We start from the raw sequence: 17,074 nt of genomic DNA on the forward strand, positions 1-17,074 counted from the left end.
TTCCCCCCATCGGTGGAGAAGTAATCGGAATGGAAAATAAAAAGAAGCGCGTTAAAAAAGCAAAAGAAATAAATGCGGCAAACCGAGCGCAACACAGATTAATGAACTCGGCCAACTGCGAAATTTTCTGAGTAAGTAAAAACGGCAGCCAGAACTGGGCGTGCAGAAATATAGAGGAAGGACGAACCACAGCTTACCAACAAGGAAGTTATTTTTGCAACTCTGGAATTCTTCAGAAAAAGTACACGTTGGGGGATCCCTCATTTTGGGGTAAAAGCACAGCCCACGGGGAGCTATGCTCATGTGAGCCAGGACGGGAAAATCTATTCAAAAAAAAAAAAAAAAAAAAAAAAAGAAAAAATTAACCGCGAAAGTGTGGTAAACTATATTATACACGTGTTGCTGGATTTTTTTTTTTTTTTTTTTCTAATTACATTTTACATTTTTGAAGAGGAATATTTTACCACCACCGTTTACAACACGATTGAAAGGATTGTACCGGGAGCAATGTCCCGCCCCCTTTTCGCATTATTTCCTTCAGTTTCTCGCATGGAAGCATGTTGACGAAGGGAAGGAGGGGGAATGAGTAAGTCGCTAGAAGGGCGCAAAGTACGGGAAGGTGTGTTCTCCTTCTTGACTATCCTTTTAGGGCCATCCTATTTATGATTACTCTTTAATTATTTTTTTTTTTTTTTTTTCCCCTGGGATCCCCAAGCTGTGTTACGCAGGCGAATGTTCCTACCCCCTTCATGTCGTTCCTTGGCATCTTCAGCACAGAGAGGAGAGACGCATGGCCAAAGGTGGGGCTAGGGACAAGGGGGGGGGGATAAGGCACCACGCAAAGACACACCCTGTGTAGTGCCTATCTACGTGAAAAACGTGTCTGTGTAGTTACCTACCTGCGGATGTGTCCACCTGGAAAAAGCGGCTACCTCATGGAAAAACAATCGCTCTTATGTAGGTAAAGTGGAAGAGGAGAAAATGAGGGTTCGCCACTTTTCCTTCCTTCGCCTCTTCCTTCTGCTGAGTCTCTTGGTGTACCATCTCCCCGTCCAGAAACAGAGGCATAGATCCATCCCCTCATGGAAGTACCCCGATGAAGGGGATGACCATCCCCCCCAGAACGCCTTCTCTCATATGGCCAATCAGGTGAAAGGGATATGCGACTTTTCAAGAGGCCCTCTAAATGTATCCACCACAGAAAATGAAATAGTGCCTTTGTTGGTTCAAGCGGAGCTCCATGCAGGTAGTGCCCCTTTAAGTGATGCCCATACGGACGAGCCAGTACAACGCTGCGTACAATTTACTAAAGGAATGGAAGTACTCACTTTCGTCTGCCCGAAGAGGAACACAGAAGATTACATCGGAGTAGAAATAAGACCGATGGAATGCTTTGAAAAAGTCCGGATGCATAACGGGAATAAGAAAAAATTAAATAATGTGTTAAAAGGAGTCCAACTGGAAAATATAGATACGGACTCTTTAAGCATCAGGAAGGTTTTTATTCCACCGACCATTTACCGAAATATTATTTTTGAGTGCACATGTGATAATAGCTTGAGTTTTTGGAATAACAAAATGGGGACCAGGGGTATCATGCGGGTTCATCTCAGAAAGAACATCGTCTTTGGTTGCGACTTCGATCACAGAGGAGGTAGAGAAAATATACTTGAGGTAGAGGGAGAGCTACCTGCGGTAGATGAAGCTAACAGAAACACAACGGGTGATTGGGCCTTCTGGCGGAATGCTGGTCCTAGTGCAGAAGAACTAGCGGAGAGAAACAAAACGGCCTTCTCTCAATTTTACACCTCAGAAGAAGTAAACGATGCCAAGGATAAAGGAATTATTTGTAACGTCAAAATAACAAAGAGGGAAGTGTACTTGGGGTTGGTATGCCCCTCTGGTTATGAGATGTACCCATCTAATTGTTTCGATAGAGTGTTGTACAAAGATAGCATTGTCAGGATGAGTGAGTTGATTAAACACCATGTTACGTTTCATATGGATAGCAACAGGAGGATGTCTTTTGCAACTTTTTCTCTTGACAGAAATGAAAACCCCCCTGGATTCACTTGCCTCTGTGTTCGCATGGATATCCCGGAGGCGCCTCCCTTGCAGGCAAACTTTGTGTACCACAATTACGAATCCTTTGGCTTTCACTTCCGTTTGCTCTACGTGTTAGTGGTAATCCTACTACTGGTGCTGTGTCTGTGAGAAATGCGGGGTGACGAATCGAGGAGGAGTAGTTCATACACGGTGCGGTTAGGTAGAATCCGTGTAACTGTGCATTTAACAGATTGTTGCAATGTTAATTCTGCACACATCCCATTTTTTTTTTTTTTTTTTTTTTTTTTTTTTTTTTGTAAAACTGCACCATTCGTAGCATTCACTACCGTTGCGTACGCCTACGTACCTTTTCCTGTTCGAGTCATTCATTTTTATGGCTGCTTCACTCATTTTATTTTATTTTATTTTATATATTTTTTTTTTTTTTTTTGATTTCCTTTTTCCTACGTCCTTTTTATTGTCTCCCCCCTCCAACCCGTACACTATTAAAATAAATTCGTTTGTTTTGGTAAGCGACTGTTGTCTGACCTGATGCGGCATCATGCGATGGTTGGCGTCGACCAAAGTGCGGTAAATTATCTCCTAATGCACGTGTATGGTGAACGGATAAAAGTAAAAATCGTAAGCGTGGCACGTTAATACGAGTTGACTGAATGAGGAATATTTTTTTTTTTTTTTTTTTTTTTTTTTTTTTTTTTTTTTTTTTTTTCTCGCAGTGTCCACAAACGTGTGTCGGTGCATGTCGCGCGTCTTCTGGGAAACGGGTCCCGCGTCCGGCGTTGCGGTGTGTGTAATTCGCCACGCCACCTGTAGTGCACCCCCTCGCAAGCGGCGATCTGTTGTTGGGCGCGTTGCAGTTTGTCCGAGTTTTTCGTACATTGCATCTGACGTGACTTTCCCTATCCGGGATGGCGCTACCCCTCACCTCCGTTTTGGCACGCGTGTGTTTCCAAAAAAAAAAAAAATTTTCGTCCATTTATTCATGGGTAAAAGGGAAGAAAGTACGAACGAATGAGTACCCATGAATACGAACAAGTGCAAGAGTTGAGTTAGACGCTGCGAAGTAACGCGACGCACTGTCGGAAGAGGAAGACAGCATTGGAATCTTCGCCCCCTCTTACGCATCGCACGGCTACCGCGTTGACCTATCCTCTCACCGCTTCATCATCACCACTACCACGATCACCGGTGTTGTTGGCACAACCTCCACCAGAACCACCTGTTCCTTTCCCACCAACTCCATACCTTCTCTCTACCTCTTCCAGCCATGCGAATTGTGAAGGCCTCCCTGTGGGGGCAGCTCCTCATCTGGTGCATATCCACGTCGGTGGAAGCATTCACACACACATGTGATTTCAATGATGAGTTAGTCCTCGATTTTGATGATCAGCAAATGACGAATAGAGAAAGAATATGTTCTCTAAAACCAGACGTGTTCGACAAAGTAGTAATAAAATGTGGATCCGAAAAAAATAAATATGAGTTATTGCCAAATAACTGTTTTGAACAAGTGTACACATCCAAGTCGATAAAAAACACACAGAACTTGGTGCAGTATCTTCACGGAGTCGCAGCCATTGTGAAGAGGAAACAGAACAAATACAACTCAAGAGATAAAAGAAATTACGATGATGTATCCTTTCGTGTGGCACCAAATATGGACAGTGAAAAAAAGGCAATTTACTGCATATGCCAAAATAAAGCAAAAATAAGAGTCAAAAAAAAAAGTGGACTTATATACGATAAAGATATCTTTAACACAGGAATTGTAGAAGTTGTAATTCCTACTCTTCCACAAAGAATTGATGGATGTGATTTCACTCAAAATACATCTACCCTATTCACGAAAGGGTATGATGTGAATTTTTACAAAAATATTGAAAACGAAGACGATGTCATTTGTAAAGTTAGAGCTACGGAAGGGAAATTCATTGGCTTTAAGTGCCCATCTAATTATTCCATCAAGCCTGAGGAATGTTTTCTACAAGGATTTAACCTGAGTGGCAAGAAAGAACAACTTCAATCCAAGGTTAACCTTACAGATTTAGTGATGGATCATTACAACAAAGTCTTCTATGCTCGTGTTCCAGAAAGGATATACCAAAGTATGAACTTCTTTTGTACATGTGTTTTAGAGGAAAAGAGATTGGTTGCCCATTTTGAGTTTATCGCTACTTCCAGTGACGGAATTAGTATGAGTGAAGCGGGTGGGATGAACGTTTTGCAGGGTCGCAGTGGTGCAACAGTAGCCACAGGAAGGGGGGTTTTCCTCTTCCTTTTACTCTCAGGAGTCCTTTACTTTTTATTGTAGTTGTCATGTATGGTTGATGGGGGGGAAGCAGGAGCTCCATAAATTATTAACCCACTAGCTATTGGGACACTTTGAGGAATATACTCCTCGGGGGAGGAAAAGGACCCCTTGCCCGAGCACTTTTTTTTTTTTTTTGTTCATATATTTTGTTCATATATTTTGTTCATATTTTTTTGTTCATATTTTTTTTTTTTTTTTTTTTTTGGCGTCACTTGGAATAGTTTTTCACCTGACCTGGTCATACTAACTAGCTATTTTTATTTATTTATTTTTTATTAACTTTGCCAATTTTTTATGCCCTTTTAATTTAGCTATATCCTGCTTTTTCACGGAGCAGATTGACAACCTCCCTTTACCCGCCTGGTCGGGGCAACACTTCCGCCGGTGTATGGCCTAGCAAGGTGTTGAGTTCATTATTCTCCACTCCGTCAAACTTCGTGCTGTCCGTTCCCCTTCCACTTTTTTTCTGCTCGACGCTGTTTCTTTTTTCCCCTCCAGGAGCGTAAGCATCAAAAGGATGCAACTCAGCAGAGAAAGCAAGGGGAGGGCAAATTGAGCACCCCTCCACATGTCATCCGTATAAAAAGGGCGGAGAGACTCGCAGAAGTAATAACGCGCTCGTTGCATGGGGGGAGTTTTATCTGAAAAAGGTACACCTATTGGGGGAAAAGATGCGTGCGGACCGTAGCTGAGGGTTCAGGTATTCTTAGCGGGAAGACTCCCTCCAAAGGGGATGTGACCCCACATGGAGTGTAACTGTTTAACCGCTTTACCGTTTACCGGTTACCTCGTTACCGGTTTACCTGTTACCGGTTACCAACTGTTACCGGTTACCAACTGTTACCGGTTACCAACTGTTACCGGTTACCAACTGTTACCGGTTACTTCCTGTTACCGGTTACTTCCTGTTACCGGTTACCAACTGTTACCGGTTACTTCCTGTTACCGGTTACCAACTGTTACCGGTTACCAACTGTTACCGGTTACCAACTGTTACCGGTTACCAACTGTTACCGGTTACCAACTGTTACCGGTTACTTCTTCCAACACGATGGAGGGAGGGGGGTACACGAAGCCGCCCTGCGAACAATGCGGGGAGAAAAATGTCTGCATGATGAAACCCTCCAACAGGAGAAAGCTCTGCAGGGAGTGCTTCACCGAGTGCTTTGAAGAAGACGTGCATGCTACCATCGTAAAGAAAAACATGTTTCACGACAAGGACAAAATTTGCATTGCCGTGTCGGGTGGAAAAGATTCTAGCGTGTTAGCACATGTACTTGTTCACATAAAGAGGAAGTACAACTACAAGTGGGATTTATTCCTCTTGGCCATCGACGAGGGCATAAAAGGTTACCGTGATGACTCACTAAAGATTGTATTTAAGCTTCAGGAGAAATATAATTTGCCCCTTAAAGTCTTAAAATTTGAAGATATTTTCACCTACACTATGGACACCGTTGTTAGTTTTATCGGGAAGAAGAATAACTGCACTGTTTGTGGTGTTTTTCGGAGACAGGCCATGGAGAGGGGTGCACTACTATTTAATGCCACCAAGCTAGTGACGGGGCATAATGCAGATGACCTGGCAGAGACGATTCTTATGAACATGTGTCGGGGTGATCTGGAGAAGCTCGCCAAGGGGGTGGACTCAATGTCAGAAATGAAGATGGGAACATCAGAGATGGAAAAAGCAAAGTTCGGGGCATGCTGTGGCGGCGAGTGCACGGGAGGAGAAGCGACCGCAGTCGAGCCTGGACACAGGTCCCCAAGTTCAACGGGCAATCCAGATGCCCTAATAGGAGGCCCCCCTTCCACCCATGTGGAGTCCGCCCCTCCGGAAGAGGAACATACGTTTTTCCTGCCCCGACTGAAGCCCCTTATGTGGTGTTACGAGAAGGAAATTGTCCTATACGCATTTTATAAAAAGCTAGATTACTTCAGCACGGAATGTACATACTCCCCCAACTCATTCCGTGGAAACTTACGGAGCTTCATAAAAGACCTGGAGATGATAAACCCGCAATTCATACTTAACATTATTCATTCATCCGAATTTTTTTATCATAACAGCAGCAGGAGGAAGGTGCTGCAGGTGTGCACGCGCTGTGGAGTGTACACGTCCAACCCTGTGTGCAAAGCTTGCCTCATCGTGGAGGGGCTTCGAAATTATAAAGACAACTCCTTTCTGTACGCCAATACGAAGAAGAAGATGAAGAAGAATGGGGAGAAGCGGCGCATCCCCATACGGTACGATCCTGGTACTCGTGTGGAAGGTGCCAAAAGTGATAACAATGCAAATGTAGGAGGTGGTGCAGAAGCTCCTGCTTAAAATCAGGTGGTACATAATCCACATCACCATAAAGCGCTAATCGCGCAGCTCATAAGTTTCTTTTTTCTTTTTTTCTTTTTTTTTTCATGCACATTTTATAAGGTTAGGGATTTGTAACCCCTTGCTGGCCCTGCACACCATCCGCGAAGCCATTGCATAAACGATCCTTTCAGTGGTCTACGTTCGGGTTGCTCATGTCGGCTTGTATGTTGAGTACACATTGTTTTATGTTTTAATTTATTATTATTATTATTATTATTATTATTATTATTTTTTTTTTTTTTTTTTTTTTTGTGTGTGTTTGTACGTACACCAACTGTTAACCGTGGAGTACCCCTTCTGTTCCCTTTTTAATATTTGTCTTCTTCTGCTCGTTGGAGGAAAAACGGAGTCGTAACCAAATGGGGGAGCACCGCATGTCAGGTGGGGGTCCATTTGTGGAGAAGTGAAAAACTGCTTGGAGTAGCTATTTTATTTACTCTCCTACCGCATTGTCATTTTTTTTTTTTTTTTTTCCCAGCTAGCCAATTTAAAAATTGTTGTCCCTTCCCCACTTCGCTGTAGAAGTAGTTGTTTTGGTTGTCTTTTCCCCCTACACACACGAAGCTGCAACTGCGGGTGCGCTTTTTTTAGCGAGTCCAGTTTTATCTCCCCCCCCCCTCTCCTATAAGTCGCAGTGTTAACCAGTGTGCACCGTGTTTTATTGTTACCGCCTAGTTTCAACGCCAATTCCCCCTCATTGCACACCCCAAAATGAGCAAAACTGACCAAGGCACAAACCTCGTAGAGGAAACCTATCTCTCCTCCATCCGGAGGGTGCAGGAAAGCATAGAAAGAAAAAAGCACACTTTAAGAGAAGACAACAGCATAAAAATCAGTTTCAAGGAATGCGATTACGCAATTAAAAAACACACAAACGCAGTTGCCAAAATGATGAAGGATGCTAGTCACATGAGAGGAGCTGCAAGCACCAACATAAGTGAGTATTACAGCTGGCTCATCAAGTGTGATAGTTTTATTAAGAGCTTAACATGTGAAGACATAAATATGAAGATAAACGAGATGTTCGATGTGGTCATTGCAGAGATAAACAGCCGGTGTAAGCCGGTTCTCCTGTAGGTATGAAGTGATCATTTCTTTGGGAATCCCGGATAGGTTAATCTGTTCGGCTCCACGCCTGTTGTGGAGGTCTTTTTTTTTCTTTTTTTATGCCACTCCAAGTGTGCAAAACAGACGAAAAAAAAAAATGGCTAACGGAATATGTGCACATAGAAAGATGATAGATGGATCGTTCAGTGCGATGCCTCTCTTCTTTCCACAGTCAAAAAAAAAAAAAAAAAATTAACGCAATGTGGGAAAGTGAGTTGGTAGGGCCATACAAACGCACACAAAATGACACGCATACAACTTTTTCCCCTCTTAACATTAAACAGACATGATGGATGCTACTTGTACATGTGGCGATAAACATCCAAGATGTACCTACGACTGGCCGTACTCCTCCTGAAGCTCTTCTGAGGTTCCATCGCAGGATACTTTTCCTTAAGGTGAATATAATTGGTTGTTATCACCTTGCTGTTCATAACTTTTTTATTAAAATATTCGTCAGCTAGCTGAAAAGTTTTAAAAATTTTTTTCAGCTCACCATCGTTCAGGCATTCCTGCAAGGTGCTTGCAACGCCATTTTTTACTTCGTTTGGATAATTACTCACACCAATACACAGCTGCAGAAAGTTGTTATTTAAGACGTTGTTAATTATGTTTGAATTTAAGATGTTGTAAAAATCTGGCCCCAGTTTTTCATAAATTTTGGTGTAGTTTTTGTATTTAAATTTGCCAATTGACCTGTACAAGTCAGGTAAAATTATGCACACATTTTTTAAATCTTCACAATTTAAATAATTTAAAATATTTTTTATTACCAGTCCACTGTTCTTTTCCAAGGAAGTTACTGGTTTGATTAAAATAATGTTGTTCTTCTCACAAATGAAAGAATTAACGTTACTGGCGTGGTGCCATTCGTCCATGTTGTACCTTTGGCGTAGGTAATTTACGTACATTCTGGGGACATCTCCTTTGCACTGATGGGATGCAACTCCCCTTTTTATTTCATTCCCCAGAGCGATTAAAATTTTGGACCTGTTTCCCATTTGGTCTTAAATTTTCGTGAAGGTGGACTTGTTCATGAGGGTAAAATGCTCCTTTGTGTGTGCTCAGCGTTTTTCAAGGGGGTTCTTTCTACAATTCGCTCTGCTCCTTCTCTGAGCATGATCCATCCTTGTCATCCGAAGCGGCAAGTTATATCTTTGGCGGGTGCTATGTTTTACCTGCTGTGTTAAGGTGAGCGCAGCGAATAGTTCCCTATCTTGTGCCAATGGGCAATGCGATCGGAGTGGGGGGGATTGACAATTTGGAATCCAAGCAGATGATGGTGTCTGTGATGGGTTGTGGTTCCCCTAAACGCCCAGGCAGAGAAACAGCCCGACGCTCACGAAAGACAACCCAAGGACGGACTTGAAGGAGAAGGTCTTCTTAAGAAGTATCATTTCAGTGAGGAAGGTGAAAAAAAAGGAGAGGATATTACACAGAGGCATTACCAAAGATATGTCTGCCTTCCGTAACAGGTAATAATAAAGTGCAGATCCTGCTTGGTTAAACAAATATGGGATTACGACATACCAATTCTTAAGTATATCAATTGTGTCACGAAGGAGACCCTTCTCTTTTTCTTCATCCCTTCTTGAGCATCCTCTTTTCATGAATGCATTTGTGCATCCCCAGAGAATTCCCACTAAGAGGTAAAGAGCCAACTGCATGTTTTAGGAAGGCATTCCGTAGCAGCCACGTCGATGCTTGACTCCTTTGGACTAATTCACTCCTTTTATGTGTATATGCCCCTACATTACAACATTTGGCGGGAACAAATAAAATGCCTTAAGTGCCTTCCTCACCGCGGCCTTCTGCCTACACATGGGAACATTTTTTTGCAGGAACATAGGAGTGAAAAAAAAAAAAAAAACAATAATGAATAGCAAAAAAAAAAAAAAAAAAAAAAAAAAAAAAAAAAAAAAAAAAAGAAGGAAAGGTTTCCCCACTGGGCGTATATCCTCTAGTTGCATTGCTGCTTTTTCCGTACATTTCGTATTTTTTTATTTTTCAATTTATTCCCCCCCAAAGCACCGCAAAAAAAAAAAAATGCGCGAACGTATTCCCCGAAGAGTTGTATTCCCTCGTGCATGCGCACACTTGTTTTGGTTTGTTGATTTGTTCATTTGTTGGAAGTTTTTTTTTTTTTTTTTTTTTTTTCTTCTTTTTTTAATTAACTTGTTCGCCATTGTGCTGCAGTTTTTTCAAATTTCAAATTGGGTTTGTATCTTTGTGAATTGTCCATCGCCGCGGAGGGCGAAATTGCGCACGCTGTCTTTGCGGTGCAACGGCCCGGTCAAATTGTGCCATCCGAAAGTTGTCACCCGACACTTGTGAGCAGAGTTACCCCCTCCCCCTCCACGGGAAAGTTCATTTTTTAAGGACATACTGCTTTTTCGAAAACGTGGATGCCTCCGGCCTGAAAAATTTCACGCTTCTGCATAGAGAACAAGTATGCGTCACGCATCAAGAAGGAAAGACGACATTAAGGTGAAGCTAGGATACCACTCTGCTAAGTTTCCTCCTCCATTATCCCTCCCTGTCCATCCCGTAAGATGCTTCTGGACCTGTCGAACTGCAACTTGAGGAGCCTGGAGGACTCCGACCTAATCCTGGAGAAACTGATCGAGCAGAACGCAGACTACACGAGCGTGACCTACCTAGACGCATCCAACAACTGCATCCGCTCGTTAAAGGGATTGAGCTGTTTTGAAAATTTGAAAATATTAAATATCTCAAACAATTTTTTAACTTCCTTGGATGGAGATTTCATCCCCCCCTGTACAGAAAAAATAATTGCTCACCATAACGACCTCACGGATATATGTTTTAAGGGGGTGAAGAAGTTATCCGCGGGTACTGAAGAGAAAGAAGTGCAAAGATATTCTTACCATGGGGGTATGATAAAATCGGAGGGTAAACCAAAGTGCGATGTAAATACTGCATGTTTCTCCTTCCCGGAAGAGAAAGGAGAAAAATCGCCCAGTTCTTCCTACAATGATACGTACAGAAATAATTTACTTAATGAAAAAGTATTTTACACGAATAGGGACTTACCACTAAACAGGTTGGCATTCCTAGATGTGAGCTTTAACAAAATTAAGAAGTTAACTACCTTTGAAAGATATCTACACATAATCAACAGAAGGAATCAAGAGAGAAGTTTCGAAGGAGGGTTCTCAGATGAAGGACATATAAATGATTTTATCACCAACAAAACGGAGCAAGATGTTATGCTTTTATTTTTTAACTCTTTGGATACCCTTTACCTGCGAGGGAATAAACTAACCAACTTAAAAGGATTGAGTGTCTTCAAAAATTTGAAAGTGTTGGATCTCCGTTCTAATCTCATTAACCACCCGGTGCAATTATTCTACCTACTAGACAACAAAAACTGGTTAAAGCAGTACAATGAAAAGAATATGAGTAGAGAGGAGGATTCCTTTTCTTCTTCCCCCTCCTCTTCCAATGGGTGCTACTCGTATTTCCTTTCCGTTTTGCAAAAGTATAGGAATCTGAAGTGTCTACAAAATGTGTTTCTGCGAGGGAATCAGCACGTGCTCAAACCAAAGCATCTGTTCCTCAGTGTCTGTGATGTACTCAGATGCGCCAACACCAGAGGAAGGTTCACCACAGATGTAGCCCTGGGAGAGGAGCGTGAAGAAGGAGAGGAAGTGGATGGCGTAGGAGAAGAAACGGTTGCAGTAAGGGAAGTAGTCGATGAGGTACGTGAGGAAGATAACTTGGGTGATGAACCGGAGGGAGAGAAAAATCTGGTGGACGATCTCCTCAGCGCCTCCAGCCAAACGGAGAAAACGGCATCGGAGGAAGGATACCCAGACGAGGGATACGTACGCGATGATTACACAGAGATGGGATACTCAGAAGGGGGAGATGCAGTCCAGGTTTACTTAGATGAATCCCTGATCGAGGAGAAACGAGTAGGAATATCTCCAAGCGATAGGATGAAGGAACCAGCGGGACAGGTGAAGAAGCTAATAAAGACGGTGGAAGCGAACTTGACATCGAACAAGCGTGGAGATAGGAACCCCCCCATGAGGCACCAGACAAGAGAAGAGCAGAATGCCCGAGAGAAAGTTAGCGAGCCAAATATCTTAGCGGAAAGATCGGTACTCCCGAATGGAGCAGATGACTTGGAGGAGACGAGTGCATATCGCTACTTAAGGGAAGAGAGGAACGACAAAGCAACAGATGATGAAGCAACAGATGATGAAGCAACAGATGATGAAGCAACAGATGATGAAGCAACAGATGATGAAGCAACAGACGATGAAGCAAAAGACAATGAAGAAGCCTCGGAAGAAGTATGCCACGATGCCGTTCCATCAGGTGAGATAAGGGAGGATTTCGTCCCAACGAAGAAACATATAGAAAAGCTAATTAACACTATAAATCGACACGTTTCCACGAATGCATCCAAGATGGTTACACCCATAAATGGAAGGATAAACGATGATGTGGTGGAGCGATGTTTACGTGAGAATGAAGGTTCTATGGTCCAGACAAGCGAAGGGAAATTCATTAATGCGGTGGGAAAAATCCAGGGGGTGAAGGCCTCAAGCGCAGAAGGTGAGAATGGTTCGACGTATGAAGGAGTGGTGAGACAGGAGGGGATAAGCGATTACTCTTGCGAAGAAGTGGAAACTGAAGAATCGGATGAGGGGGAAATGGAAACGGAGGAAGACGCCGAATCAGAAGAACACGTTGCTCCTCCAAATGGTCTGATTCACCTTGTCCGCGATCACAGTGGGAGTGGCAGTGCAGTGAACGTCGAGGAGGAAGAAACAAGTTGCACTTCCTCCATTGTCGATGGTAACCATGCCAAGAAAGTATTAAAGGAAATTCTCAGCAGCAGCGAGGGGTTGGAAAGGTATAGCTCCAATAATTCCTCTTCCATGGGTAGCGACGTTTTTGAGGGCGACTCGGATGAGGAGAACACGGAAGGGGAAGAAAGTACACGAGAGGATGTTGCGCAGGGGGAGATTACACAGATGAATAAATGTAGCGCAAGCGGCGTGAGTACTGATCCAGTTAGCGTTCCACCCAACAAGGGTAGACACCTGGATAGGGCGTTAACTGGTCGTATGGTGAGCGAACACAAACGTGGAGAAGACAACGGAGGAGATGCCCTCAATGCGGGATTCTGTAGAAACTCCTTGATAAGGAGGGGCATTCGAGCGGAGAAAACTAAGAGAACAGAAGAACCAAATGGTGAGAAGGCAAAATCGTTAATTAAAAATAAAACTCTCAATGATGAAGTTCATGTGGACAATGTTAGGAGAGCATCTTGTTGGAAGAACGCAAAAGAAGAGTGTCTTGATGGAAGGAGAAAGTCAATGAATGGAGACAATCATTCCTTGGTGACTAAGGTAGTACCTAGAAAGATAATCAATGTGGAAGATTCGACACGAGAGAAAAGCACACTAAAGAAAGAGAATGAAAAGCAGTGTGCAAGTGCAACAAGTGGAACGGTGAAGGAGGAAAAAAGCATTTCCAAGGAGGGAGAAGGAAATGAGAAAAACCTGCACAACAGAGAGATACAGGAGGAAAAGAAGAAAGCGCTGATGGAGTTGCTAAAATTAGATCTATGTAAAAGTGAAAAGTGGAAAAAACGTGGGGGAGTAGACAAGAGTAACGACCCATGTGTCTACAAGTCGAAGGATAAAAAATGTCGCGACTACTCTGCATCTGTGAAGTCAGAATCCACAGACGTAACCGAGAGGGATTCACATAAGCATATTCTCAAGGCAGATGAGAAGCTCCGCATGAATTTCCCCTATGATAATGGCTTGGGGGAGTTGCATAGATCGAGAGGGATCAGTGTCTACGCATACCCGATTCGCATACAGGGAGGCGCGATCGATGGAGGGGGGAAAGCAGAAGAAAATGGAAAGGGAAGAGGCCATGATAAAGAAAGCAACAATGACGAAAGAAACTACAAAGAAAGTAGCACTGATAAATTAAACAATCAGAGAGAAAAAAGCCAAGAGGATACGCTCCCTTCCAGCAGGGCCGAAATCCTAAAGAGAATGAACGACCTGCAAGCGTCGAACGAAAAGGACGCAACCCTCAGCAACAGTCTAGCCCTACATCTCAAGGAAGTGTGCCTCACACTGGGCAAAGAAAAACAACAGAGTGATATTCTCTTAGATCAAAATGACAAGTTTCAAAAGGAAATAATGCAATTAAAAGAGAGTAAGAAAAAATTAAAGGCAAAAATAAAAAAATTGGAAAATTGCTACAAGCAAAAGTGCAGAGTTGTCAAGAGGTACCAACACATGAGGGAGAGGTTCAAACTGGCCGAGCAGGAACAGGTGGATATACCGGAAGATGACATAGATCACCAGAACAAATACATCGAAAACACTATGGAACAGATTTACGTAAGACATCGCGTGTGCTCAGCACAGCTCCGTTCATGCATTGGACAACGCATCATATAAACACATCATGCATGTATCATTATGGATCCCATAGAAAGCACGAAAAAGGATATCATCTTTTTTCTTTTGTTTTTCCAATTCCGCAGAACGTGTTCTCCGACGTTTTTGGAGAATCTCACGTAATGACGAAGAGGTAATGCAAAGGGCACGCAAAAGTGAGAGGTCACTTTGACAAGTGAGATTACTTGGGCGATGCCGTGTTGGGAGAACGCGAACAACTCATGAGTGGCATTATTATTTTAATCCTCCCCGTCTACAGAATAGAAAACCTAGCCAATGTGTACATAAAAAAGGAGAAGAGCGTCGAAATACAAATGGTCACCCAGAGGAAGGTAAGTTAGATTAAGGAGCAAATAAAAAAAAAAAAAATTAATGGACAGACAAATATATAAATAGATAATTACACCCTAGTGGATACACAAAATGGACGCACTAAGAAACACACTCGGTTATTTTCCCCCTTTCTCCCACTGTAGCAATTGGAACTTCTAAAAAACGTGGAGGAAATAGTAAAAAAGAAAAACGAGTACCACTGCGAGTTGCAAAAGAAGAACGAAATCATTACCAGGTTGGCACGAATGATCACACATATATGTGTAGATGCAACGAAATGTTCAGCGTTCTTCGCTTTAGGGGGAATGTTCTGACAATGCATTACTGTCTGTTCTAATACATCCTCTGTCTACCACTTCCACCGCGCAGTTTAAATAGCAATTTGGCCAAAATAACACAAAGCGTAGCGGACATGAAGAATGGCGTTCTCGAAAACGAAAAAAAAATGAAAGATTTGACGATGCAGTTGGCAAAGAAGGATGCCCTCCTAAAAGAATTCGAAAGAAAGAACAACCAAATGATGGTAAGACCCGGGCATTTTATTCTGTCCCTGTGAGAAATTTGCACCAGCTAGCCAGAAGGAAAGAAAAAAAAAAAAAAAAAAAAAAAAAACATGAAAAGCGTAAAAAAATACCTGAACCGTTCAGAATGTTTACTCCATTTGGCTGTTTTTTTTTTTTTTTTTTTTTTTTTGAACAACTCAGGACGAAAAGGAAAAGATGTTTCAGAAGGAACGAGCGCAGCTACTGGACTTACTCAATGATAAAGGTGAGGAAGGGGACAATATCTTTATCTTTCCTTTTGTGTGTAGAGTGTTGGAATAACTTAGTCATTTTGGCCTAGTTGGTTCTGTCGACTTGGATGACCCCCTGTTTTGCACACCGCCCTTCCCCCCTTTTTTCCGTTACTTAGGGGAAAATGTTAAAAGCGTGAAGCAGTACAAAGAAGAAATAAAATGCCTGGAGAACAAACTGAAAAATTATTTGGACCGCAATGTACACAAAATACACGACAAGAATTACGAACTTATGGTCGACAAGTTGCACGACGAACAAATAAAAATGCACTCCCTGTTGACAGAGAAGGAAAAAATTATTAATGAGAAGAACATCCAAATTGAGAACTTGGAGTCTCAATTGCAGTCCTGGGCCGACGAGGCTACCAACTGGGTGGTCGTGGCGGACAAGCACACCAAATTGATAACAAACCATAACATATTAAAGGTGAGGAGGAAAAGGAAGAATGCAAAGGGGCAGGTTTTGATTCGCCATGTGCTAATTCGTTCATCTACCCATTTCCTCATCCACTACTGCTTTTTTTTTTTTTCTCCATTTCATTTTTTGGCCCCCTCGCCCTTTCCCTGTGCAGAAAAACTACGAAGAGCTCAAGTACAAATACATCATGGATATGAAATACATCCAAACGAACAAAAACGAAAAAGTCAAGGAACTGATAAGGAAATACGCATAAGGGGACTTTGGCTATTCCATGTACTTTGGGTTATTTACCACCTTCACACGGATTGGTTATATCAGATTTCCTCTCCAGTTTTGTCTCGGCTGACGTTTTTTTTTTTCAAAAGCCACTATGATGGTAGCATAACAAGAAAAAAGGTATTTTTTTTTTTTTTTTTTTTTTTTTTTTTTTTTTTTTTTTAGAGGAGAAATGGCTACAAAATTGTTTTGGGTGTGAAGAACGCATTCGCATTGAAGGTCAGTGGTTTTGCCCATTTGTCCTCACAAGCGAACTCTTTGATCTGCTCCTCACATATATGTATCTCCCCCGAGTTAGAAGCACTTAAAATGCTTTCCTTCCTTTTCTTTACCACCGCTCCGCTAGCCCCTTTGGCAGTTGTTATTTCTTTCCCACGCACCCTGTTCTGCGTTTTTTTTTTTTTTTTTTTTTTTTGTCATATTTTTAAAATTTTCCTCCGCCTGTGAACGCCATGCCCCGTCATTTGTGAATACAGGAATTGCGGCGTGCACACGTAATAAAAAATTCGCGCATGTGCAGCTATGCAAAGACATACGTCTACTTAAATGTGTATTCTGCATGCGTAACTCATCCTGGCGGAATAGAAGCTTAATGGGCCATAATCACTACAGGTCAGGGACAACCAAGGTTGCTCTGTTTAACCAGAAACTTGACATACGAAAGGGGGAAGGTCTCCTTCTCCTTGCGACCATTCTCTAGTCAACGTTACGAGGTGGCAACGATATTACTCTCATTACCAAAGCGTTGTGATGCTTTTTTTTTATTTTTTCCCCCTTCAACCTGTACCCATGTTTATGTTCTTTGTGTGCGACTCCCTCTGCCTGAACGGGTGAAGAGATAATCAAAGAGTGCTTGGCAAAATTCTTGGTGTGATAGCCCAACGCAGCCTGGTGAAGCAAAACGAGGCAATCCCTTATTGTGGTTCCACGA

The 17,074-nt window shown here is 42.5% G+C and overlaps 7 protein-coding genes across 7 annotated transcripts; 5 read left to right on the plus strand and 2 right to left on the minus strand.

Moving 5' to 3' along the window:
• Window positions 1-981: 981 nt before the first annotated feature.
• PKNH_1137200 (6-cysteine protein) lies at window positions 982-2,214 on the plus strand (the record flags this gene model as incomplete). Its single annotated transcript, XM_002261507.1, has 1 exon — window positions 982-2,214. The coding sequence occupies one exon, from the start codon at window positions 982-984 to the stop codon at window positions 2,212-2,214; it is 1,233 nt and encodes a 410-aa protein (XP_002261543.1).
• Window positions 2,215-3,334: 1,120 nt separating this feature from the next.
• On the plus strand, window positions 3,335-4,378 carry PKNH_1137300 (6-cysteine protein P12, putative; the record flags this gene model as incomplete). Its single annotated transcript, XM_002261508.1, has 1 exon — window positions 3,335-4,378. One exon carries the CDS (start codon window positions 3,335-3,337, stop codon window positions 4,376-4,378), a length of 1,044 nt encoding a protein of 347 aa, XP_002261544.1.
• A 1,114-nt stretch (window positions 4,379-5,492) lies between these two features.
• PKNH_1137400 (cytoplasmic tRNA 2-thiolation protein 1, putative) lies at window positions 5,493-6,707 on the plus strand (the record flags this gene model as incomplete). Its single annotated transcript, XM_002261509.1, has 1 exon — window positions 5,493-6,707. One exon carries the CDS (start codon window positions 5,493-5,495, stop codon window positions 6,705-6,707), a length of 1,215 nt encoding a protein of 404 aa, XP_002261545.1.
• A 753-nt stretch (window positions 6,708-7,460) lies between these two features.
• PKNH_1137500 (conserved Plasmodium protein, unknown function) lies at window positions 7,461-7,826 on the plus strand (the record flags this gene model as incomplete). Its single annotated transcript, XM_002261510.1, has 1 exon — window positions 7,461-7,826. The coding sequence occupies one exon, from the start codon at window positions 7,461-7,463 to the stop codon at window positions 7,824-7,826; it is 366 nt and encodes a 121-aa protein (XP_002261546.1).
• A 326-nt stretch (window positions 7,827-8,152) lies between these two features.
• PKNH_1137600 (conserved Plasmodium protein, unknown function) lies at window positions 8,153-8,857 on the minus strand (the record flags this gene model as incomplete). Its single annotated transcript, XM_002261511.1, has 1 exon — window positions 8,153-8,857. The coding sequence occupies one exon, from the start codon at window positions 8,855-8,857 to the stop codon at window positions 8,153-8,155; it is 705 nt and encodes a 234-aa protein (XP_002261547.1).
• Window positions 8,858-9,163: 306 nt separating this feature from the next.
• PKNH_1137700 (transmembrane protein 234, putative) lies at window positions 9,164-9,523 on the minus strand (the record flags this gene model as incomplete). The annotated part of the gene is made up of 1 exon (XM_039114150.1): window positions 9,164-9,523. One exon carries the CDS (start codon window positions 9,521-9,523, stop codon window positions 9,164-9,166), a length of 360 nt encoding a protein of 119 aa, XP_038969769.1.
• Window positions 9,524-10,408: 885 nt separating this feature from the next.
• Window positions 10,409-16,120, plus strand: PKNH_1137800 (leucine-rich repeat protein; the record flags this gene model as incomplete). The annotated part of the gene is made up of 8 exons (XM_002261512.1): window positions 10,409-14,257; window positions 14,404-14,450; window positions 14,577-14,649; window positions 14,794-14,885; window positions 15,020-15,173; window positions 15,355-15,418; window positions 15,563-15,873; window positions 16,019-16,120. 8 exons carry the CDS (start codon window positions 10,409-10,411, stop codon window positions 16,118-16,120), a joined length of 4,692 nt encoding a protein of 1,563 aa, XP_002261548.1.
• Between the last annotated feature and the right edge of the window lie 954 nt (window positions 16,121-17,074).

This window comes from Plasmodium knowlesi (assembly GCF_000006355.2).
Source record: "Plasmodium knowlesi strain H genome assembly, chromosome: 11".
Taxonomy (NCBI): domain Eukaryota; phylum Apicomplexa; class Aconoidasida; order Haemosporida; family Plasmodiidae; genus Plasmodium; species Plasmodium knowlesi.